Consider the following 25,376-nt stretch of genomic DNA (forward strand, 5'->3'; position numbering starts at 1 on the left):
CTCCTGCACGCCCCCTACTGGTGATCAAACCTGCAACCTGGGCATGTGCCCTTGACCAGAATCGAACCCATAACCTTTCAGTTGGCAGGCCAATGCTCTATCCACTGAGCCAAACTGACTAGGGCATAAACGGCTTTTCGTGTTTAATTGTTTCAACCTTTTTTGTGTGTGAGTTCAGGTGGCAATAGACTAATCTCTCCAATTTCAAGTTCCCCATCCACTTTTCATCTAATAGCTTTATTAATATACAATTGTTGCCTGAATCAATTCGTTCATTGTGGTGCTTTTCTAATTATAACATTCCTTCTACATTTATAAGTCAGTATTTTTCTACAAAGAACTTGTATCAACATTTCTCATATGAGATACAGTTTATACAAGAAAGGCATGATAAATTCATAACTACTTATCATTAATTGCCATTAATGGCTGGAGAAAAGGTGGGCCTCTGGCATATATGCAACGGTGCTGGGATTTTATTCTAAGCTATGAAAATCCATTGTGGGTTTTAAGCAGAGGATGAACAACATGACATTTTCATTTTAAGAAGCACCGTTTGGCCATAATGTGGATAACAGGTGAAAGTTAAGAAGGTTCCAGTCAGTGAAAGAGAAATACCACATGATCTCACTCATTTATGGATAATAAAGAACATTATAACCAGAGAAGCATTGAACAGACTGTCAAATTACAGTGGGAAGGCTTGGGTGAGGGGGGGGGGAGGTAAGAGATCAACCAAAGGACTTGTATGCATGCATATAAGCATAAGTAATGGATGCAAGACACTGAGGGGTGAGGGAATGTATGAGAGTGGGGCGGGGGGTGGGGGGTTAATGGCCAGATATGAACACATGTAATACATTAATCAATTTTTAAAAAATTAAAAAAGAAGGTTCCAAATGGATCATAATACAGGCCAGAGATAGTGAGGGCCTGAACTCTAATGGGGTGATCGAGTAGGAGAGTTGACAGTGAAATATGGTAGTAATCATACTTGGGTAAAAACTACTGTTTGAATTTTAACCCTACTATTCTGACTTCAACCTTCACTTACTTGCTTTGTTCATCGCGCAATGGGCTTAGGGAGGATGAGTTCAAGTTCTGGGCAAGGTTACAGGCAGAACTTTCTTTTTCATTAAAGAGCCAGCCCTATGTACACTTAGTGGTTATCTCGATGCTGGCCTCGAAAACAATGCTGTTCTATCCAATTAAAAAAAAATGCACCTGGCATGGTACTGAGATTGTGGGCATATCTGGTCTCTGGCCTGCAAGGTCAGACAGCTAAGTTTCTCTTCGTCATTCTTCAAACGGGCTAAAGCAAACAAGAAAGCAACATTTTATCTAGGAAGAACAGCAAAAAAAATTCCAAACAATAATTTGTAGCAGAATGGGGGTTTTCCTTCTCAGAACCTTTAAAAATAACTACCTGCCCCTAAAGCCTCACAGTCGTTTGGAGTCCGCCTGTGTGCTGTGCTCTTGCGGCTGCCCTGGCCAGTTCAATAAATTCCTTGCCTGCTTTTTATTAATAAATTATCAGCCTCCGGTGGTCTTATTTTGAACCCAGGGTTCGACCCCACAACAACAGAACCTAATTTAGGGAGCAGAATCAACTGTCAAATAATGTAGAGAGTGGGGCAAAAGAGAGTATGGATGACAGGCTGACTCTAGATTTCTAACTTGGGGAACTAAGTAGATAATGCCTCAAACCACCTTGAGAAGTACAGGAAGAAAAGTTACTTTCTAAATGAAAAACTAAATTGGCCCAAACACAGACCTCCCAGACCAAAAAAAAAAAAAAGAAAAAAAGATTTAGGAGGCTATAGCATAATTTTGTTCACTTTAGTCTAATAAATAATGAGACTATACTATACTATACTATTCTGTTCTATTCTATACTGAAATTGCTCATATAGAATTGTTTCGATTCCAGAGATTTATAAGTAAAAAGCAGGGTTTATGTTTATAGCATTAAGACTTTCACCTGAAGATGTTAAATTCTAGGCTCTATTCCTATCCATTTTTAAAGAATTTCTAAATTCCTCTCTATCATTATTTTTCCCTATTGCTTACAGAGATGTATCTATTATTTTAGGAAATCCATAATAGTAGATACAATGGTTTCAGAAGTGAAAAAATGCTATGCAAGTGTATGAGCAAAAATCTTCTCAGTGGTTGTATTTGTTTGCTAGAGCTGCCATAATAAAGTACTACAAAGTTGAAGCTTAAAAAAAACAACAACAGACATTTATTGTTCACAATTCTAGGGAATAAAAGTCAAAAATCAAGGTGGCAGCAGGTCATGCTTCCTCTGAAATCTGTAAGAGAATCCTTCCTCGCCTCTTCCTAGCTCCTCGCCTCTTCCTAGCTTCTGGTGGTTTGCCAGCAATCCTTGGCATTCTTTGGCTTGTAGATCCATCATTCCAATCCTCTGTCTTTACATGGCATTCTCCCAGTGTCTGTCTTCACATGGCCATCTTCTTATAAGGTCACCAGTAGTATTGGATTAGGGGCCCACTCGGTTCAAGTATGACCTCATCTTAACTAATTATATCTCCAATGACCCTGTTTCCAATTAAGGTCACATTCTTAGGTACTGGATGTTAGGACTTCAACAGATTGCTATGGGAGTACATAATTCAACCCATAACAGTGGTCTAAAGACTCATTATGGACTATGGAAAATAAAGTTTTCATTTGAAAATTATCTCTTTTAGCATTCTTTCAAAGTCTTATATTGCTCTTTGGAGAAACTGAAACTCTCTTTTTCAAAATGATATTCACAGAATCTTGTTGTCTCCACAAAGGGGAAATAAAATAAAGAATAAGAAAGTAAAATGAGCCCAACCAGCATGGCTCAGTGGTTGAGCATTGACCTATAAACCAGGAGGTCACAATTAGATTCCTGACCAGGGCACACTCTCGGTTGCCAGCTAGATCTCCAGTGGGAGACCTGCAGGAGGCAGCCAATCAATGATTCTCTCTCACCATTGATGTTTCTCTCTCTGTCTCTCTCTGAAATCAATAAAAATATTTTTAAGGAAAGCGATATGACATGCAAATAAATTTAATAAAGACACTTTTCAGTACTTATTCAACTATATTTTATGATACATTTCCCAAACATTTTCCTGACATTTTTGAAAGAATTAATTATAGGGAAAAACATTCATTCTTTATCAGAATAAAACACAAACATTTGCTAATAAAACCTATTAGGGTGAAGCAAGAAAATGTATGTAAACCATTTAATAGTTTATAAGTACTCAATCGCTGTTAAATGCTATTAATATGTATTTAGTATTCTGAAGAGTACAACAATGATTAAAGAGGTTAACACATGTGAAATGCTTATAATAGAGCCTGACACATAGTATAGACTCAATAAATGACTAGGTGTTACTGTCAACACAGCCATCATTATATAAGAGGATAGTGTCCAAAACTGGCAATGCTCTTTCCATTTGGTTTATCCTTGCTTACATATGGACTCAACATTTGCATATAGATTTATTAGGTGGGGGTTCTTAAAATTTAATTCCATCTATAAAATCCATCCCTTATTTAACAGGCAATTTATAACTTATTTAAATTTGATTTTATTTCTTTTTAATAAAGGAATTCCTTAATGTTTATACCCCCAAAGTATTTATTTTACCTGTTACCATGAACATGACTTGAAAATAAGCCACTGAAATCCTAAGCGATGTGTCGTTTGTTGAAAATGTACTTCATTAACAAATATGCCATTTTAAATCTACAGCTAGTTTTTCTAGCAACAGACCTGATTTGACGCTGCGTCACTCCCACAATTTTTGTGATTATAGCTGCATATTTCCCAAGCATAGAGACTTGGGGTTCAGTTGGTGGTCAAGGAATGGAGTTCCACTTAATTCCATAGTTTTCCCAAAGTCGCTTCTCTAATTGAGGTCTGATTATGGGCTAGTCTTAAATGAAAGTCACTAAAAAGTCAGGATATTTTTTTGAAGTCTCTTTTCTAGTTACAGATTCAAATCTACACTCAAAAGCACAAATATAAACTTAAAAAATAAAGAATGTGACCACAATAACAGCCATGCTCTAAAACAACAGTTTCATAATGTTTGAGTGGTTTCTTTTTCAGAGTGATAAGTAGAAACTGGTGGTCCTTGGTTTTCTGCTTCAAAATGGTTTGTAACTGGAAAAAAAAAATTGAGAACCACTGCTCCAACCAACCAAACTAAATTGATAGTTATAAAATGGGGATGTTTATCCTGTGAAGAAATACTGTATACTGTGATTTTTAGTTAATCTTAAGGCAGCCGTTTTAATATCAGTTTGAAAAGGCAATTGGAATGTATTATCTCTCTCTTATGAATAAGTGTTTATAAACAGGCACATTTAGTGGATCTTTCCTGTTCTAGTAAAATGAAAACTAAAGAGAAACAGTAGCTTATTAAAGCTCTAAGAATGGCTTCTCAGTTCCTTGTCAGATCTCAAAGCCCCATAATTCTTTCCCTTCAAACAGCTCTGAAATAAAATGACACCTCTAAGGATTAAACATTTTGGAAAACAATAAAACATTAAAGCATGGCTGACACACACCTCCCCTCCATACTTCCCTGTTCCTCCCATGTTCTCAACATAGCTATGAGTCAGGTAATGTTAACTTTGAATCATACATTTGTTAGTTTCTCTTGTGTATTACTACACAAACTTTGATCATAGCCTGTGAGACAACTGACCTGTAATCATTTTCCTTTCAACATATGTGGTTTGAAAAACAGTAAGTTACCCTACATGCTCTCTTGTTGAATTCCACCGGAAGTTAGTTACTCAGTATCATTTTTGTGTGTGTGTAATACAAGAGTGCCCTAAATAAATGATTATACCATGAGAAAATGCTCAGACAACAAATGGAAAGAAACAACTTTCAAGAGTGAGGTATTTGAGTTGCATTACGTATGCAGGAATACTCCCTTTCTGAAGCTGATAACAATAGCTCCATTTATTGGGTGCTTCTATGTGGCAGGCACTGTGCTTAATGCTTTACAGACACTATCTCCATTTAATCCTCCCAACAATTCTCTGAGGTGGTTATTATCATCCTTATTTTCAGGAAAGGAAAACAAAGTTTATTCAGCAAATATTTGTTGAGCAACTACTCTGTGCCAGATCCTTCAAGTTAAAGCTTAGAGACCCAAAGGAACCTGGAGTTTGGACATAGGCCTGTCTCTGCTTTTATCATGACCCCATATTGCCTAACTGGGAAGAATGTTGAAGTAAACATGTTAAGTAAACATGTTAAGTATATGTATTGTGGAATGTCTTCCCTCTAGTTACTTATAGATTTTATTGGTATACTTCATCATCTATGACTCTAGAATTATTGAACTTTATATCTGGAGGGGAATCTAGAGTAGATCCTTAGATTTTCCAAAATTTGAATATTCTCAAATACAATAGATGTAGAAATTCGTTCTCGCCGAAACCGGTTTGGCTCAGTGGATAGAGCTTTGGCCTGCGGACTGAAAGGTCCCAGGTTCCATTCTGGTCAAGGGCATGTACCTTGGTTGTGGGTACATCCCCAGTAGGAGGTGTGCAAGAGGCAGCTGATAAATGATTCTCTCTCATCGATGTTTCTAACTCTCTATCCCTCTCTCTTCCTCTCTGTAAAAAATCAATAAAATATATATTTTTAAAGAAATCCCTGTTCTCTCTTCAGATATGTGTCAATCAAGAAAATAGTCTTAATTTTTATTTGGGAAATTTCCAAGAAAAAACAAAATTCAAACCCATGAAAGATACATCACCATGTATTTTGTTTCATTATTGTCTTACCTGAGATGAAATTTGAGCCTAAGCTTTATCTTTCTTTCTCTCTGGGGGGGGGGGGGAAGAGTTAAATAGTTTCCAGTGATTATTTTTTCTTTTTGTGTAAAAAATAACTATGCTTCAGATAGTGTAAAGGAAAGATCTTTTTCAGAGAGTTGATGATTACACTTTATGGGTTTTCTATAGTAGTGACAAGCCCATATGCAAAAGAGCTGTGAATTTTGGATGTATGTGAGGTAGATATTGTGCCATGAGCCATAGTTAGTCATCTTGGAACTTTTCCAGACTGATTTAACTCCATTTTTTGAACAAATGTTATTTTGTTAAGTAAATGTCCATTTAAACTTGTGTACAAAGGTTATAATTATAGCAGGAAATTGTTAGGGACAGAGGAGGTTAAATCAGGTTGTCTTGTCATACATCAGGGATGATTTCCTGGAAACCTAGTCCACATTTTCAAGTGAGGTTTACTGTTTCCTTTGCTGTCGTTTCAAGTAATAACTTTCCAATACTTTAGTTCTGACTGAGAAGTTTATGTGTGTGTTGGGGGGGGAGTGGGCAGAGGGGGGAGGTGGCATAGAATCAGTAGGTAACTGAATCAGCCCTTTCTGGTGGTTTTACACCCAGAAGTTCAAAAGACAGTGTAATGTGAGGATATCACATTATACCACTTGCAGGAATACATAAAAGGTTCAGTGTAAAAGGAGAGTTCTAAAGCAGTACTGTCCTATAGAACTATAACGCCAATCTTTAAAAGTGAGCCACATGTGTAAAGATACATGTTATAGTCGGCACATAAAAAGTTAAAAGAGCCCAGCCAGTGTGGCTCAGTGGTTGAGTATCACTGGTTCCATTCCAGGGTTTGGGGGGGTCCATCCCCAGTAGGGGGTGTGCAGGAATATTGCTCATGGATGTTCTAGCCAACCTTATTTTAAGTACTCAAGAGCCACCTGTGGCTAGTGGCTACCACATTAGCTTGCACAGGAGGATTTCTAGGGGCAACTAGTCATTGACTAACTACACTTCGAGTTTTTCTTTCTTGAACAAGAAAAAAAAAAAAAAGTAATCCTGCTCAGAGCAGTATCAGCTTCCATAGAAGTTCACATAACTCCTTTTGCTGCCACCTACAAGAACAATCCCCCAGCCTGGTTTGATTTCCCCAAACTCTCCCAGCCAGAGAATGGTTTCACCACTCTTGGGTTTAATTAAAAACAAAAACAAAACACACACACACACACACCAGTTAACTGTTTACCAAAAGAAAAAAAATCGCTTTCTTTTCTTCGGGGGCAAAAGGGGGCATAATAGTGTTTTGTTTTGTTTTCTAAATCAATTCACAAATACTTATCAAGTTGATCCTATGTGTAAGACAGCTAACTGTTCAAATGGTACTTTTTAGACCATTCTTTACAGTTTGTTTAATGCTTAATTCCTGCAACACTATTTACATCACTTTTGCAGGACAATTAACTTTGTCTTGAAAGTTATTCCTCCAGTTAAAGTAAAACAGATGAAGCCTCCTCTGAGGGGCCTTTGCCAAGGCGCGTGCCTGTGAAGGCTGCCGCAAGAGTCCAGCACAGACCCAGAGATGAGAAACATCCCGTGCAGATGCTCTAACCTCAGAAGCAAGGTAGAAGAGGGAGGGGGGAAGGGAGAGAGAGCAACCAAAGGACTTGTATGCATGCATATAAGCCTAACCAATGGACACAGACACGGGGGGGGGGGGTGAGGGCATGAACGGGAGCAGGTTGGGGGTGGGGGAAATGGGGGGATAGGGACACATATGTAATACCTTAATCAATAATAATAATAATAATAATAATAATAATAATAATAATAATAGTCTAACACCTGACTGGCCCAGCGCAAAACCTTGCTCTACCCGTAGGCTAGGTGTGGGGCTCTAATCTCATCCCCGCACCTGCGTTCACGAGCTAGGCTAGGGCTCCCCAAGTGTCTGGGACCCGGGACCATGAAAGGGAGCTGTTAAAAAGGCAGCGCAGCAGGGACGCGCTGCAGTCGCTGGGCGTGGGAGGCCCGGACGCCTGGGCGGAGGCCTCCCGGAATGAGGGCACCGGCCAGCCCGGAGAGCTCCCTTTATTTTGTTTCCTTCATTAGCCCGCGGCTGCCCTAGCTTTCCAAACAGCGCAGCGACTTTGATACCTTTCTGCCCCGGAGCTCGCCCTGGCCTCCTGCACAGCACGGGGCACTCAGGGTCGCATCCTTCCCTCCCCCCTCCCCGCTCCCTGCCCCCTTAGAGACCTACTCCCAATGGTCAGGCCTCTCCCCACACTCTCACCCCTCGTCCTCTGGGGCGCCAGCACCGTCTAGGGTTTGGGTTTCCTTCACCCAGGGCTTCCCTAGCTTGGGAAGGAGGAGTTAGGACGCCCCCCCTTCTCCTCCTCCTGCACCCCAAGGCCTGCCTGATTTTTAAACCTAATCTTTTATTTATGTAAAGTCAATAAAAGAGCAGGAACCCCGGGCTCCTGCCAACAAGATGTTTTATTATAATCCCCAATCTCTGCCGAGAGTTGCCGATAGCCTTAAGGAACCTGCTTGTTTTCCCCTTTGTGAAGATTTAGGCAGCAAGGAGTGTGTGTGTATGTGGGGGAGGGGATGGGGGGGATTAAGGGCTCTGCGGACTTGGGGGGTGACTCATGTAAGATGAATGAATTCCAAATATTAAAAATATAACAGAAGAGCGTTAATTTGGAGAGTCTTGGACCAAACTGAGAGCCTATCTCCCAGGGGGCGCCCAGCAAGAAGCCTTCAGATGTCCCCGTGGTGGGAAAAGGTGTGGGGGCCAGGTGAATGGCCAGCTTGTGACTCTGGAGAGGGCGGGTCCTGGCCATCATGGGATGTACCCATAGACTCGGTGTACCCACACGCCCCCACAGAGGAGACAGGCCGGATAGACACATCCACGCCCTTTCCCCTCCCCGGGGTCCTGGGCACCAGGCTGTGGCCCCTGTCCTCTCCCATCTCCCTCCACAGCTGCGCGGGGACCACTGTTCTCTCCATCCCCAAGGAGCCTCCGAACTGCTGGGACCCATGGCAGTGAAAGGCTCCCCGCCTTTTGCCCCTCCTGCCTTTTCACCTCTTCTTTCCTCCCCGCCTCTCGCCAACGCCCCCAGATCTCCGGGGCTCGCCCTTCCTGAAAGTAGGCGAGGCCGGGGAGCTGGGGCTGGGGCGAGGGAGGGGGGCGGAGCCAAGCCCGGCGGCCGTGGGCGTGTCCTCGAAGGCCCCGCCCTCCGCGTGCGCGCGCGGTGGCGGCGCCGGCGGAGCGCGGCTCTGAGAGACAGGTACCGCTTCGGCGCCATGTTGTGAGCGGAAGTGGGGGAGCGCGCGGCGGCGGCTATTCTGCCGGGAGCGGGCGCGGGAACAGGCGCGGGGGGCGGAGCCGCAGTCCCCGCGGCGGAAGGAGGAGAGGAAGAAAGGGGCGAGCCCCGGTGCCGGGCAGCAGCGCGAGGCTCTCGCTTGGCGCGCGGGCGTCTCCAGCCGGGCGCGCGGTGTTCGAGGGTCGGTGCGGACGCCGAGCCCTTTCAGGGGAGCCGCCGCCGCCGCTGCTGCCGTGGGGCTCGGGCGGCGACTGAGTCGGGCCGGCCGCGGGGCGGGTGGGGAGGGAGGAGGCGGTGAAGGCGGTGGGCCGGGGGGGAAGATGCCGCTGGCGCAGCTGGCGGACCCGTGGCAGAAGATGGCTGTGGAGAGCCCGTCCGACAGCGCTGAGGTGAGTGCCGCCGGGCGGCCGGGGCGGCGCGCCCCCTCCCTCCACCCCGCCAGCTGGCTCCCCTCCGGAGCCGGCCGCGCGGCCCCTTCTCCGGCCGCTCGCCGGTCCCCCCCGCTCTGGGATTCCGGTTCGGGGAGTTGGGGTTCGTCTGTTCGCCCTTCTCTGCCACCCGCCCTCGCTCGGGGGGCCGCGGGGTGGCGGCGCGTGGGGTTCGGAGTGGGCGCCGGGGCTTTGCGAGGAGCCGATTGCCAGCAACTTTGCGTGGGGGGAGCGGGAGGCGGAGCGGGGTCTTGCGAAGAGTTGGGAAGTTTGGCCCTGCGTGGTGGGGGGCTTCCGCGGACCCTGATGGCTTTGGGGGATGAATGAGGGGTATGGGCTGTGTTCCCCACGGAGCGGGGACTCTCCGGGTCCGGCCTGGGGACGGGGCTGCTGCGGGGAGACCGGCGCGCGGGGGCAGGAACCGCCCAGGCGCAAGAGACCTGGGGGGGGGGGGGTTCGGAGAAGGGGTGCGGGACAGCCGAGGGTTTTTGCGGGGTCCCCCCTCTGCCGCAGCCCTTTCTGCTGCCGCAAAGGAGAAAGTGGAAGCCTGAGGTCTCCCCCCCACCTCTCCCCAAGCCCCCGTTTCTGAGGTCGCTGAGCCCCGGGATCCCCGCTCCTGCGAGTTTCACTTGAGTTTCCTGCCCGCGGAAGAGAGAGGGTGAGATTCAAGGGGATCGGCGGGCGCCCCAAAAGGCTTTCTGGGTCTCCTCGCCCCTGGATCCGATGACCGTCCCTGACCGAGCCGCCACCCCCCCCCCACCCCCAATGCCAAAAACCAAATATAACCAAACAGGATCTCCCCAGACACACCGGAGCACCCCGCTTTTCGCAGCCGCTCCTGAGATCCCGGAACCAACTCGGGGTCCGCACACAAAAAATAAGCCGAGCGAGCCCCGTTCCAGGGCATCCTCGCTCCTCTCCGGAGCGGAAAATCAATTCCTGATGGTGGCGCTTCTGCGATTCTTCCTTCTTGACTTTTTTGCCGTCTTCTGTCCCCGCAGCGGACTTTGGGGGATCACAGGCTGGTAGGCTGCGGTGTGTGCGTGTGTAATAGTTCCTGTGTGACCCCATTTCTGGAAAGCATGACTGAACGCGGGGGTGGGATGGGGCAGGCTGGGATGAGTGGTGTACTTGGCGGCACTGCCCTGCCAGCCTCCGCAGTGTGAGCGGCGGATAGGGTTACCGGTTACGTCAGTGAGACCCAGGCTCAGTTTGATCTGAGATGCTGGACGCCGTGTTCGAGAATCGCGAAGGGGAAGGGGAAGGGGGATCCGTGCAAAGCGCTTTTCAGTTTGTTCCCTACTCACCTCTGCTGCCGTCTGAAGCGCCCTGCAGGTAGAGTTGTGATCGTGCTTCCGATTTTGCCACTTGGGTCGTATTTTTAAACCCTAAACGAAGCGCTGCTCTTTAACAGAAAAGAGGATATATGTTACCTATTTTTTTTTAAGGAAATCATGCTGTTAGGACTGGCAGAATGACGAGCATTTCATTTGAAATTATGTTAGCCAACTAATACTATAAGGCTTTTGATAAGAAAATCGAATCGAGAATGTTCAATCATCCTGTGAATGGGTAGTGTGAAAAATAAGATTCGGGGGCTCTTTTCCCTCAGAATTTTTTTTTTTTTTTTGTTAAATAAGATAGCTAAAAGGTTAATCAAATATGTTCTCAAAGTGCTGACCTTGTGGAAAGAAATTTAATTTGCTTTGAGCCTGAATTTTAGATGCAAACATTCACATTTGCAACTCATAATCAGTCCACGTTTCTGCTTGGTATGCATCCATGTATAAAAAAAAATCGCTTAAAATTCCACCTTATCCTTTTTCTGTATATCGTACATTTGGATAAGGAAGGCACAGAGCTGATATTTATTTAGGACTTAACTATATATCAGGCACTATGCTGCATACTATTTCATTTTATCCTTCCTATAACCCAGGAGAATGGATTTTATGGTCCCCATTGTTACAGATTAAGAAACTGAATCTCAGAAGTTAAGGGCACAAAGATTATAAATAGTAAATGGTAGAGCCATAATTCAAGGCCAGGTGGATCCAATTCATGTGCTTTGCTTTATATCAGAGCAGTTGCTTCAAATCCTTTGTGGAAAAATTCATGGTATAAATAAATAATCCTGTAGTTAGAGACCATGTATTTTTCAGAAACAATTATGGTATTACAGAGGTCTCATTTGTTAAAGCCTAGTTATTTCAGTTACTGTCATGGTTTCCAGAACCTGGCAGATAGGATCATAAAATTTGCCATTTTAAAAGAATTTTCTTGGTATTATAGCATAAGGTATGTTAAAACAGAGCCAGTGTTGCCTAGATTTATTAAAACTACCTTTTAACAAGTTGCCCTTAAATATGTTGTTGCCTTTGGTTAACACCTTCAAGTAAATTGCTTGTGATACAAATTTGAAAAGATTGAATCCAGTAAGGAAAAAGTTGAGAATTTTCATTCTGAAGTCTTATATTGGGCTCCTATTTTTCCATCTCCTCCCCAGTAAGTTCTTAGCAGAGAATAGTTGTATTTAACCAGACTAGGATAGTTGGTTGTTGTTGTTGTTTTTTAATAGTCATTTAACTTGAGTAAATAAATCAAATTTTTTTTCTCTCCAGGCTAAAAGATTTCAGGGTTGGTCGCTATAAGAATTTACAATTATAGTCTCATCCCTGGTAGAACTCTTGAAAGCAGAAACTTTTTCTCTGTATCCTCAGCACTTAACACAATTCCTGGCACAGACATATTATGAACCCAGTAGATGTCCACTGAATGAATTATGAAGGTCAGGAATAGAGTGGTGACCAATCTGATCTCTGTTATTATCATTTTTAATCTTACATTGAAATATGAACAATCTTCAACACCTGAGTACCTCACCAAAAGTACAGGCAGTTTCTTCTATCCTTTAAGACCTCACATAGGTCTCATGCTTAAAACAAAGCAAAAGCCTTGTAGTTGAACTCAAGCAGGGGCCAGAACATGATAGGCTAGAATAAGGCTGAATTTGTATTATCCTTGCCATTATTACAATAAGCCTGATCTAAAGTGATACTTTTTTTTTGTCAGTTTCAGTCAAGTAAGAATAAATGGTATTAAAGCTAAAGAGGAACAGTTTTCAAAAATAAAATTAAAGATGTTATTTTTCTTTATAGAAATGTGTTATATAAAAAGAGCCACCTTGAGTTCCTTTAAGTAACAAGTACCCATAATGCATAGAAAATTAGTAACTATATATTTTTCCTTATAAAAAATGAGATCCTTGTGTTGAAAACCATCTTCAGTGGTTATGCAGTCATTTTTAACCATAAAGATTATTTCGGATTCTGTAGTGTTTCTACTATATCAATATTCGATTTCTTATATTTCATCTGTACGGAAAAACGTTCTATTAAAGTATGATCATTGATTTTGCAAAAATATGTTTTATTAAGTTTCTTTCCTTTTCCTGTTCATTTTTACCACCTTTCAGGTTTTTTTCTTTCCCCCAAGTGAAGATCTGAGGAGAGGACAGGTATTGTTACATGTCAACTGTCAAGTAACTGTGACACATTACTGAACATGTTGTTTTCAATGATTATAATATAGGATGTCAGTCTTTGTTAAACTAAAATTTAGGAAAATTTGTTTTATTTTGGCAGCTTAATCCTATATGAATAGGTTTGACCCAAAATGTGAAAGTTTGGTGTATTTAAATTTTAAAATAAATAAACTTATCTAATTAAAGAAACAAGTATAGGCAGACTTTACCTTTTCTTTAGTACATTTATGGAAATCACAGCGAGTATTATTCTATTTCATATGAGAAGAGTGGCATAATTGGGACATATACTCTTGACCAAGGATATTGCATTCTAAATTATAGAATGATAAAACATAGCAGGTTAGTTATCAGAAGTCTGAATTGCAGAAAAATTGGTCTAAAGATTTTTTAAAAATTTATCATCCACTTAAAAATTGATACCATTGTGGCCATTGACAAAATTTGTCCTAAAGTTCCATGCTCAGGGACATGTGATCTGCCAGACTGGGAATGATGGGTGACATCAAGTGGCCCAATTTGCCAGTGCAGACTGTATGCTTTAAAAGATCACAGTGCACTACAGTGACATCCTGGTGGTCTCTTCTTGGTAACTCATGAGTGTGATTGTGCCCCGGTGTGCATGTGCTTTGGTAGATAAATTTTAAATCATTGGAATGTAGTTGTGCAAATACATGTTACATATCCTATTCCCCAATTCAGATAATAAAAAGACAAAACAAGCAACTGTATTTTAAATCTTGACATTAGATGCCCCTCCTTTTTGGAGTTGATGCAGTTTCCTGTATCATTTATCTGGAACATTGTCAGATCTCAGATAGACCCGTTTATCAATTTAATACAAAATAGAATAAAAATAAAGCTGAAACAACTGTACATCTCAATTGTTAAGTAAAATGTATCGCGTTAACAAAACCAACACAAATATACTGTATACATTTTATAAAACAGATTCAGGATAAAATGTATGCTTATAGAGCATAACTGTTATTTAATACATTTGGCCTACTTTAAATAAATACAATACATTAGTTCCTAGCAGTTAAGTATTTAAATTTTACTTATCTCCTTATAATTTGGAAGTGATTTTGTGGGATAATTTGGATGTATGGCAAAATGTTAAAGAACATAGTCATAAAGCGCTGGAGTCATAAAGACCTGGGTTTGAGTCCTGGCTCTGCCACTTTATAACTTTTAATCTTATGCAAGTTATTTAATGTCACTATGTTTCAACATCCTAGTCTGTAAAATAGGGATGAAAATATCTACCACATGGAATTGTGGTGAGAATTAAATGAAATTATAATATATGCAAAGCACTTATTTCAGTATGTGGTTTAGGTGTTTAATAAATAATAGCTATAATGAATCATCTCTTAACAGAACTGTCTGAAAAAGTTCTGTGTTCTTTTTTCAGAATCAAGCAGAACAATTAAAAATGATTTCTTTGGTTGATCTATTTAAACAGAGCCTTTATAATATCTGAATGTAATTGTAAGGGTAAGGTGAACAGAAATCTCTTGAATCTTGTTTTTTTGTATTGTTCCCCTCTTCCATATTGTCTTTAAATGGGGAAAACAAATAGACATTTTGAAAAATATGTGTGGAAGAAGGAAGAAAGGGAAATATGTTCACATTTTAATATTTCTCAAATTGGAGGGTGTATTATAATCCCTGTAGTGATACATAAGATAATAGTGTATCTTACACATGATTGTGTCTTATGATCAGTGAAATATGGCATATTCTGTATGTCAACCTCTTGAAGGAAGTGTGTCCCAGAAGAAATGGATAAAGTCAGTATATGGCATCAATAGGTAGGACTTTAACTTACTGTTTAAGACATACCAAAAGAAATGTGCTTTTTAATTTTAGGATCAGTTTTGCTATTTCATTTTTAGGGACAAAAATTGATATGGCACATCTCCCTTCCCATTATTCTAAACACATTTGTTTTGGTTTTTTGAATATGCCATCGGTAACTGGATTTTCCTGCCTAGAAGTATAACCCTTTGGATTTGTTCTGTTAGGTGGCATTGATACTTAAGGGACTTTAAATAGTACATACAATATTTTTAACTGAAAAGTCTCTGGAAATGTTAAAGGTATATCTGTACCCCAATAACCATCTCCCCCCTCCCAAAGAAACAAAGGAGCATGGCATAATGAAATAAATTTGGGGATTGTGGAGTTAAACAAGATTTGACCAATATCTTTACTGCAGAACTTAGAACTTTTAAGATGATAGCGTACCTGATGAATCCACAAAAAGGATACAGCCTCAGCATTTGAGGCTGGGTGTCAGAACCTTTTTTCTGAACCACCTATGAAGTCTCAAAGGACACAAATGCTTTGCAGAACACAGTTTTGGAAAGTCTAATAACTATAGTAACATAATCCAATATTGGCTGGAAATGAGCTGTTATGTTTAATTGACTGTATCAAAGCTTTTTTCTTTAACTGTCAAAAGAGTTTTTATTTTATTTTAAATTGAAATCTTTCCAAATTGTACAATAATTTTTCATCTTAATAGTGAACTAAAAACTTCATAATAATTTAAATAAAAGCTTAAAATAATGTAAACTTTTTTGCAATGTTCTGACAAGTAATGGCCATATTCTACTTTAATGTCAAACTAATTGCCCCTACTAAATGGACCCTACATTGACTTGCTCTGTAACTTACGTGTAATATTCCGTTTTTAAAAACTCTTTTATCATTTGCTACTTTATGCTGCTGTTAGTTTGCCTACTCCCATTTTTAAATTAATTGCTTCTAATTTACTGATAAGGAAGCTAAAGCCTAGAGAAGTTACCTTACTAGAATACAGATAGCTAGGGTTAATGATATTTTGATGCAGCCATTTTTTAAACTTTGGAATGTTATTTTATCTTTTAAAAAGATTTACACTTGCAGCTTACCAAACAATGTAAAATAGTGTCCTCACCCTTTTTCTGATCTCTGCCCATCATATATACATATTTGTGGGGCCAGAAGTAATTTGATGGGCATATTACCTACTAATGAACAGTGATTTTATGCTTCAACATACCATAATGAAATGGCTCCATTACTGATATTACCTACTCTGCATATTTTACCTTCCTATCTTGAAGGTGTCAGCTAGGAAGGAATGTGAATGAACCAAAGAAAAAGGAGCTAGAAGACTGAAAGTTAGCCTACTCCCCCATCTGGAGTCAGGTTTCCACATTGTATTTTAGGTTGTGTTTGTGTATATACCAGTGTGTGGGTGTGGGTGGGGGAGAGGGGTAATCATGAAATAGTGCTAGTTTCCTGAATATTAGATACCTTACACATATACGTAAATCCCAAAGTTCTTTTATATTTCCTGTCATTCTTCTCCTTTGCTAATATAAATAGGATTACAGCAGTACATAATTTAAATCAGATTCCCCATCTTGACAAATATATCTGTGGTCTCTTACATACTTAAAAAACAAATTATGCTTTGTTCACCGTGTAAATTGATTTTTATAATCTGACATATGATGATGATCTCATCTTCAAATTTGACCTGGTCATCTTGATTCCTGAGAGCTTGGCCTCTAATCCTTTGGTCCACAAAGCTTGTTATAGGAAACTTGGTTTAGTCATTTGATATGTGTTAGAAGCAGATGTGAAATGATAGCCTAAGCAAAAGATCATTTTGACATTAATAGACTGAAGTGCATCTCAAGTGCAGTGTTTTAGGAGTGAAGTCTTCACTTTAGAAATCTTGTAGAACCTGTACCTAAAACCACAGTTACCAGAATGTTACTTTGGTCATTCACATTTAGGGGTAGAAGTGTCTTTCTGAAAACCATATAAAATAATAGGAAAGATTCACTTTAAATTATTTTTAAAAACTTGTAAATTGGCATCGCTCAGCAGCCACTAGCTACCTGTGGCTATTGAGCACCAGAAAATGAGTTAGTATGACTAAGGAATAGAATTTTAAATTTAATTTTCATTAATTTACATTTAAATAGTCACCTGTGGCTATTGGCTACTACATTGAACAGCACAGTTCTAGATTATAGGATTAGTACAAATTGAACCCTTTTTTCCTATACTGGTGTTTTCCAACTCTACTTTCTGTTATTTATATAGTGAAATTAATAAGCTAAAATTTTTTCTAAATGAAAAATATATTCAATATACTTATTTAAATTATGTTTAATCAGCTTTGTTTTGTCTCTCCTACCTTGAAGGTTATGATAAACCCTGCTAGGTGGTATATGCCCCTCAAATCACCATTCTGCACTTTCTACAACTTCACTAATTTTATAGTGACATTTCTCATTCAAATGATAATACCAACACATTGGGGAAATTTAGCTATCAAAATTTGTTGCATTGTTCAGTATACTGTGCTGTATTAATACTGGGAAGGGGGACTGATACATCTTGTAGAATAAGAATTACTGAATACCACCTCTGACTAGACAGTTGTACCTATATACCAATTTGAATGAGGTAGACATAATTATCCCCAACTTACTGATGAGGAAACTATAGCCTAGAGAGGTTAAGTAACTTATTTATAGTTGCATAGCTAGTAAGTGGAGCAGACAGGATTCAGACCCAAGTCTCACAGATTGCAAATTCCATTGGCTTTCCTGCTTGAGTTTAGGTGAGTAGTTCAGTCTATGTGAAATCTCCTACAGAAGAGAGAGGTTTCAGGTCACTTGCATGAGTAGATGTTTTATGGGAATGTATCAGTAGAGTAGAAAAATAAAATTGTTATTCTTCAAATATACCATGGGTTAAATAGGCTTTTGTGAGCTGGCCTAAGAAGCGGCCTTTGTGACATTGTATATGGAAAAAATGTTTTGAGATTTCTAAACAGCTGTCTTATGATCATTTGAAACAAAACTATGGTATTTGGTATAAGGGGATTGCCTAGATGTTATTTATCAGCTCCATTCAGAAGTGCCTAGGTATGTGTTGAGTAACTGTGCTCTGTTTTTTCTTTTCTTTTTTCTCTTCTTTTTTTATGTTTTGTTTTCTTGGTGTTTTTTCGTATTTGTGCTCTGTTTTTTAACTACAGCATATTAAATCATTACCTCTCTATATTTGCCTCTTTTTTCAGAAAAATCTGTATGAAACTCCCTCAAAGTACCAGAAAACAGGATCTGGCTCAACCTGGAAAAGTTGCCAATTATCTTGCTACAGTCTAAGAAAAGAAAAGCTAAAGTCATTGGTGGTTTTTTGGGGGTGGGGAGGGAGTTAAACTTAGGTTAAATAACCCTAATCAATCTTTTTAAAAATTGAAATATGGTTTACATACCACAACATTCACCCTTGTAAGGTATACAATTCAGTGGTATTTAGTATATTCAAAAGGTTGGGCAGTCATCACCACTGTCTAATTCCAGAACATTTTTATTACTCCCAAAATAAATAATTAATGGTCATACTATTTCCTTCTTCCTCCAGTTCCTGGAAACCAATAATCTGCTTCTGTCTCTGTAGATTTGCCTATTCTGGACATTTAGTATTACTGGAATAATGTAATATGTGTCTTTTGTATCTGACATTATTCACTTAACATAGTGTTTTAAAAGTTCATTCATGTTATAGCATGTATCGATGATTCATCCCTTTTTATGGTTGAGTAACATTCCATTGTATGGATATACCACCTTTTGTTTATCTATTCATCAGTTGATGGACACATCGGTTTTGCCAAGATGGAGGAGCCCTACTCCTCCTACGTCCTTCCTTTACAGCTAAACACCTTAGATATGACACAACACACAAACACAGAAACAACCTGGAAGGTTAAAACAAGAAGGCAGACTGCCTACAACTTTTGGAACTCAAGGCATGGCACAAATAGTTCCCTGGGTTTTCTTATTTCCTCTCATATATCCTGCATTGGGTGCTGTAAAGGCCTCCAACCTAAAACCACCAAGAACAGACAAAATAGGCCCCAAGAAAAGCCTGTTCTCTAGCTAGATGACTGGGGAAATGGTAGTCTAACAATAGTAAACTTGTTTGTACTGTCCACCCTACATAGCTAAACATCAACAGAAAAACACCCTAGTCCAAGGAGGCAAGTGGCAGTGCTCAGATTCCTGCACACAGTGGTATTGGCTAGGTAGATCAGGAACCTAATCTCCCATTCCCTGCCTAACAAAAGCAGACAGCACTTTGATTCCCTCTGCTGGGTGTATGGCAGGGTGATCAGAGACCTGATCTTTCCTCCTCTCACCTTCTGTAAAGGAAGTGGCGCTTTCACTAAGGAAGTGTCAGCGGGGTTCAGCAGCTAGTTGAGCCTTCACCCCAACCTGGAAGCAGTGAGACTTACTAAGATAGTGTGAGATAGGGCTAGTCTCCACTAAGCCTTCCCCCCTACCCTATGTCCTTGAGAAACTGAGCCTCCATCCTCACCCAGCATCACCAAAGCAGAGCAAGGTGGTTGGAGGTGGACTACTTAACACTGCTTCCCCCCTCCCCTAATGTCAGTGGGGCCCACTGGGGAGCTGAGACTTTGCCCACATCTAGCATCTGCCAAGTGGAACAAAGTAGTGGATGGCAGGGATAGTTGACAGTCCACTTCCCCCTCTCCCCTCCCAAGTTTTCAGCTGGGCCCTTCAGGAAACTCAGCTTTCCACTCTACCTGGCAGCAACAAAGCAATGCCAGTTAGCCCTCTGCTTCCCTACCCCCTATTGTCAGTGTAGTCCATCAGGGAGCTGAGCTCATACCCCTAGACAGAGGCAATGAGGTGGTGCAGGTTGGTGCCCCACTTTCACTGGTACCAAGAGGAGAGCTGAACTTCCACCCATCTGCAAAAATGCAGTGTGACTCATTGCTCCACTTTTGCCAGGGTGAATGTTGGCGGAGCCCAGCAGGAAATTGAACAAACACACCCTGCCCTCACACTACATCTCAACTGATGGACAGCCTTCTAAAAAAGATTAAATAGGATCCAGTGTCTTGTAATCTCCAAAATATCCATTATACAATCGAAGATCACTTATACTAAGAAACTAGAAAATACAACACAAATGAGAAAATAGTCAATAGATACCAACACCAAGATGCTTCAGATGTTGTAATTATCTGACAAGGATTTTAAAGCAGCTATCATAAAAAATGCTTTAGTGAGCAATCACAAACACATTTGAAACAAATGAAGTGTTAGTCTTAGAAAAGAAATAAAAGGCATAAAGCAGAAAATGGAAATTTAGAACTGAAAAATACAGTAACTTAAAATGAATTTACATGAGATCAACAGAAGAATGGAGACGACAGGAATTAGTGAAAAATGAAGATAGAGCAATAGAAATTGCCTGCTCCTAACAACAGGAAAAAAACAGGGAGGGGGGATGAAGAGAGCCTCAGGAGCCTGGGGGACATTAATAAAAGATTTAACATGTCATCAGAGTCTCAAAAAGCAGAGAAAAATATGGACCTTAAGAAATAATGACTGTAATGTCCCAATGGCAAAAGATACAAGCCTACAGATTCAAAAAGCTGACCGAACCCAAACAATAAAAACCCAAAATAATTCACATGCAGACACATCATAATCCAACATTAGGAAATGAGAAGATGTTTAATGGGAATAAAGTTTCAATTTTACAAGATAAAAAAGTTCTGGAGATTGGTTGTATAATGTGAGTATTCTTAACATATTGAACTGTACACTAAAAATGCTTAAGGTAAATTTTATGTGCATTTACCACAATTAAAAAAATTTGCCGAAACCACTTTGGCTCAGTGGATAGAGCGTCGGTCTGCAGACTGAAAGGTCCCAGGTTCAATTCCGGTCAAGGACATGTACTTGGTTGAGGGCACATCCCCAGTAGGGGGTGTGCAGGAGGCAACTGGTCAATGTTTCTCTCTCATCGATGTTTCTAGCTCTCTATCCCTCTCCCTTCCTCTCTGTAAAAAAATCAATAAAATATATTTTTAAAAAATTTTTTTAAGCCAGACTTTAAAGTAAAGAGAAAGAAACTTGAAAGCAGTTAAAGAGAAATGAACTATCCTATATAATAAAAGCCTAATATGCCAAGTGTCTAATCGTCTGGTCAACCAATCAAAGTGTGATATGCTAATGATAAGGCTGCTCAACAGATTGATATGACATGCACTGACCACCAGAGGGTAGATGCTCTGACTGGTGGGTTAGTTTGCTGCTGGGGTCCAGCTGATCGGGACTGAGCGAGATGGGCCAGACATGTCCTGGAGTCTTCCTGCAGTCCCTCCCTGGCCCTGATCATGCACCCGTGGGGTTCCACTGCGTGGACTGCACCCTCTCGCAATCTGGGATTCCTTAGAGGATGTCGGAGAACTGGTTTTATTCTGATCCCACAGGCCAGGCCGAGGGACCCTACTGGTGCACGAATTTGTGCACCAGGCCTCTAGTCACTTATAAGGGAACAATTATTCAAATAACAGCAGGTCCCATGCTAGAAACTATAGAAGCCAGAGGAAATGGCACACTGTTTTTCAAGTACTGGAAGAAAAGAACTGTCAACTCAGAATTCTATCCCCAGTGAAAATATTCTTCAGGAATGAAGGTGCAATCAAAGCAACATCAGATGAAGCAAAGCTTAGAGAATTTGTGCCAGGCCCTGAAATGGCTATAGGTAGTCCAAGCAAAAGTATATGGTAAAAGAAGGATCTGGTAAAAGTATATGGTAAAAGAAGGAACATAAAAATAAAGAGATAAGAATTATATAAGTTCTACACAGTCTTTTCCAGAAAATAGAAGAGGAAAGACTTCATAACTCATTTTATTGCCCTGATCCCAAAACCTTAAGACATTACAGAAAACTACAGACCGGTATTCCTCAAAAAATATAGATCACATACTTATGTACAAAATATTAACAAAACATATCCAGCAACATATAAAAAATTATACACTCTGAACAAGTGGGTTTTATTTCAAGGATGTAAGACTGGTTCAGTATTCAAAAATAAATGTATTTAGTCCACTGTATTAAAAAGTTGAAGAAAAATCATATTGCAGAAATTCATTAAACTAAATTAAACATTTATTCATATTAAAAACTCAGAAAACTAAGAATAAAAGGGGACCTTTCTCAATTTCACAAAGAACATTTACAAAAATAATCTGCAACTAACATTAAACTTGATGGTGAAAGTGCTTAGCCTTTAATAGTGCTTTCTCTTTAATATCAGGAACAAGACAAAGATGTCCACTATCACTACTGCTATTCAACATAGTCCTGAAAATTCTTGCCAGCATAATAGGCAAGAAAATGAAATAATAAAAGACATACAGATTTGAAAGGAAGAAATAAAACTGTCCCTATTTTCTTTTTAAATATATTTTATTGATTTTTTTACAGAGAGGAAGAGAGAGGGATAGAGAGTTAGAAACATTGATGAGAAAGAATTGTTGATTAGCTACCTCTTGCACATCCCCTACTAGGGATGTGCCCGCAACCAAGGTACATGCCCTTGACCGGAATCGAACCTGGGATCCTTGAGTCCGCAGGCCGACACTCTATCCACTGAGCAAAAACAGTTAGGGCAAAGCTGTTCCTATTTTCAAGTGATAAGATGGTCTCCAATGAAAATCTTAAGAAATCTATATAAACCTTATAACTAGTAAGTGAATTCAGGAAAGTTGTAAGATACAAAATCAGCATAAAAGGGTAAATTCAATCTCTATATACTAGCAGTAAATGTGTGAAAACTGAAATGAAAAACAGTACCATTTGAAATTGCTAAAAAAAAAAAAAAAAACACACACACACACAAAAAAAACAGGTATAAATCTAAAAATATATAGAATTTGTATGCTGAAAACTAAAAAATGCTGATGAAAGAAATCAAAGATCTAAATAAATGAAGAGATATCCCATGTCCGTAGATTGGAAGACCCAATACAACATGTCAGTTCTCCTCAATTCCTTCTATAGGTTTAACACAAGCTTACTCTAAAAGTCATATGGAAAGGTAAAGGAACTAAAATATTGAAAAACAAGATCAGAGTAAAGTGGAAAGAATCACTCCACCCAATTTTAAAACTTCATAGCTTCAGAAATCAAAATGCTCTAGTATTGGTGAATGGATAAACACGTAGATCAATGGAACAGAATAGACTAGAGAACCCAGGAATAGACCCGTTACAAGTATAGCCAACTGATTTTTGTCAAAATATACAAAAGCAATTCAATTCAGGAAAGGTAGCTAGCCTTTTTAACTGGTGCTTGGAGCAATTATACGTCCATAGGTCAAACAGTGAACTTTGACCTAAACCTCACAACTTACACAAAAAATGTTTCAAATGGATTGTGGGTTTAAATACGAAATGTAAAACTAAAACTTACAATTTAGACATAGGGGGAAAATATTCAGGACAGTGGGGTAAGTGAAGAGTTCTTAGACCAGATACCAAAAGCACAATCCATAAAATGAAAATAGCTCTAGCCGTTTTTGTTCAGTGGATAGAGTGTCACCCAGTGCACCAAAGGGTACTGGGTTCAATTCTGGTCAGAGGCACGAACCTTGGTTGTAGGATCCTTCCTAGCCTGGGCCCTGGCTGGGGCTTATGCAGGAGGCAACCAATCAATGTGTTTCTCTGACATCGATGTTTCTGTCTTTTCCTCTCTCTTCCATTCCCCCTAAAAATCAATGGGAAAATACCCTCAGGAGAGGATTTAAAATAATAACAATACTAATAATTAATAAAGAAATTCGACTTAATAAAAATTCAAATCTTTATGAAAAATATCCAATTCAGGGGATGAAAACACAAGCTTCAGATTGGGTGAAAAATGTTTCAAACCTGTATCTGAGACAGGACTTGTATCTAGAATATATAAAGAACATTCGAAACTTAAATGGTAACAAAGATGACAGACATTTCACCAAAGGGAATATATGGATAGCAAATAAGCATATGAAAAGATATCAACATGGTTAGCTACCAGGAAATGAAAAAAGACAATGAGATATCATTACTTGCCTATTAGAGCAGCCAGAATAAAAAATAGTGACAATACCAAATGTTGAAGATGTGAGCAAACTGGTGATGGGAATGTAAAATGATACAGCTTTTCTGGAAAATAGTTTGTCCATTTCTTTAGAAAACTAAACATACTCTTATATGACCCAGCAGTCATCCTCCTGGGCATTTATCCCAGAGAAATGAAAATGTATGTCCACACAAAAGTCTGTACACAAATGTTCATAGCAGATCTATTTGTAATATCTAAAAGTTAAAAACCAAATGTCCTTCAATAGGTGAATAGCTAAACAGGCTGTAGTATATCCACACCATCCAACACTACCTAGCAATTAAAATGAAGTATTGATTTAAAAAAAAACTTGGATGAATCTCAAGGGAATTTATGCTGAGTGAAAGTTACATATTGTGATTGCATTAATATAACATTCTTGAGATGACAAAATTGTAGAAATGGAGACTAGGTTAGTGGTTACCAAGGTTAAGAGGGTGGTATAAAGGGATGTGGATCACGTTCTAAAGGGGCAAACATAGGACCTTGGTGGTGATGGATTGTTCAGAATTGTTACTGTGATCATAGATACCGGAACCTATACATATGGTAAAATGTATAGCATGCACACACACACACATGAGAACCTGTAAAACCAATGAAATCCGAATTGAATCTGGGCATTGTACCAGTATACATTTCATGTGTTTGACAGGGATTTATGTAAGATGAAACCACTGAGTTAGGGGTATATAGCATCTGTACTATTTTTGCAACTTCCTGTGAACCTATAATCATTTCTAATTAAAAAGTTTAAAAAGTCATAAAGCATTAGATAAAAGTCAAGGGTTCTCAATTAAAAATGTAGTAAAATAGAAATAAAATTATGTGTTTGTAATATTTAAAAAAAAAAGAGAGCCCATGGACATGGATAACAGTGTGGTGATGGAGGGGGTAGAGAGGGCGGTGAAGTGGAAAAGAACATAGAGGGAATAAATGGTGATGGAAAAAAATCAAATATATATCAGACCAATAGCCAGCATTATGCTTGATGGGGACATCCTATCTAATAAACAGGGAATATGCTAATTGACCATCACTCCATCACAAAGATGGCTCCACCCACAGCTGAGGCCAAGTTCCCTTAAGGAGCCTTAAGCAATCGGCAGGGACCTGATGCTACGCCCTCCCCTGCCCCTGTGGGGCTTGACAGGGGACCTCAGGCCATGTTCTCCACCCAGCAGGGCTTGATGGGACCTCAAGCCATGTTCCCCACCCAGCAGGGCTTGATGGGACCTCAGGCCATGT

General features: G+C 40.0%; 1 protein-coding gene and 1 long non-coding RNA gene across 2 annotated transcripts in view; both read left to right on the forward strand.

Moving 5' to 3' along the window:
* Nucleotides 1-9,127: 9,127 nt before the first annotated feature.
* The window catches only part of RPS6KA3 (ribosomal protein S6 kinase A3), a 109,842-nt gene continuing 93,593 nt past the window's right edge, over nt 9,128-25,376 (forward strand). Inside the window, exon 1 of the mRNA XM_084869564.1 lies at nt 9,128-9,538. Within this exon, the coding sequence (XP_084725690.1) occupies nt 9,470-9,538 (69 nt within the window). The 5' untranslated portion in view covers nt 9,128-9,469. The remainder of the gene's footprint in view (nt 9,539-25,376) is intronic.
* Nucleotides 10,675-18,297, forward strand: LOC311614718. Its single transcript, XR_014793704.1, has 3 exons — nt 10,675-10,912; nt 13,053-13,094; nt 18,214-18,297. It is a non-coding gene; the product is annotated as an uncharacterized lncRNA (long non-coding RNA).

The sequence above is a fragment of the Pipistrellus hanaki genome (genome assembly GCF_964339955.1).
Source record: "Pipistrellus hanaki genome assembly, chromosome: X".
Lineage (NCBI taxonomy): Eukaryota > Metazoa > Chordata > Mammalia > Chiroptera > Vespertilionidae > Pipistrellus > Pipistrellus hanaki.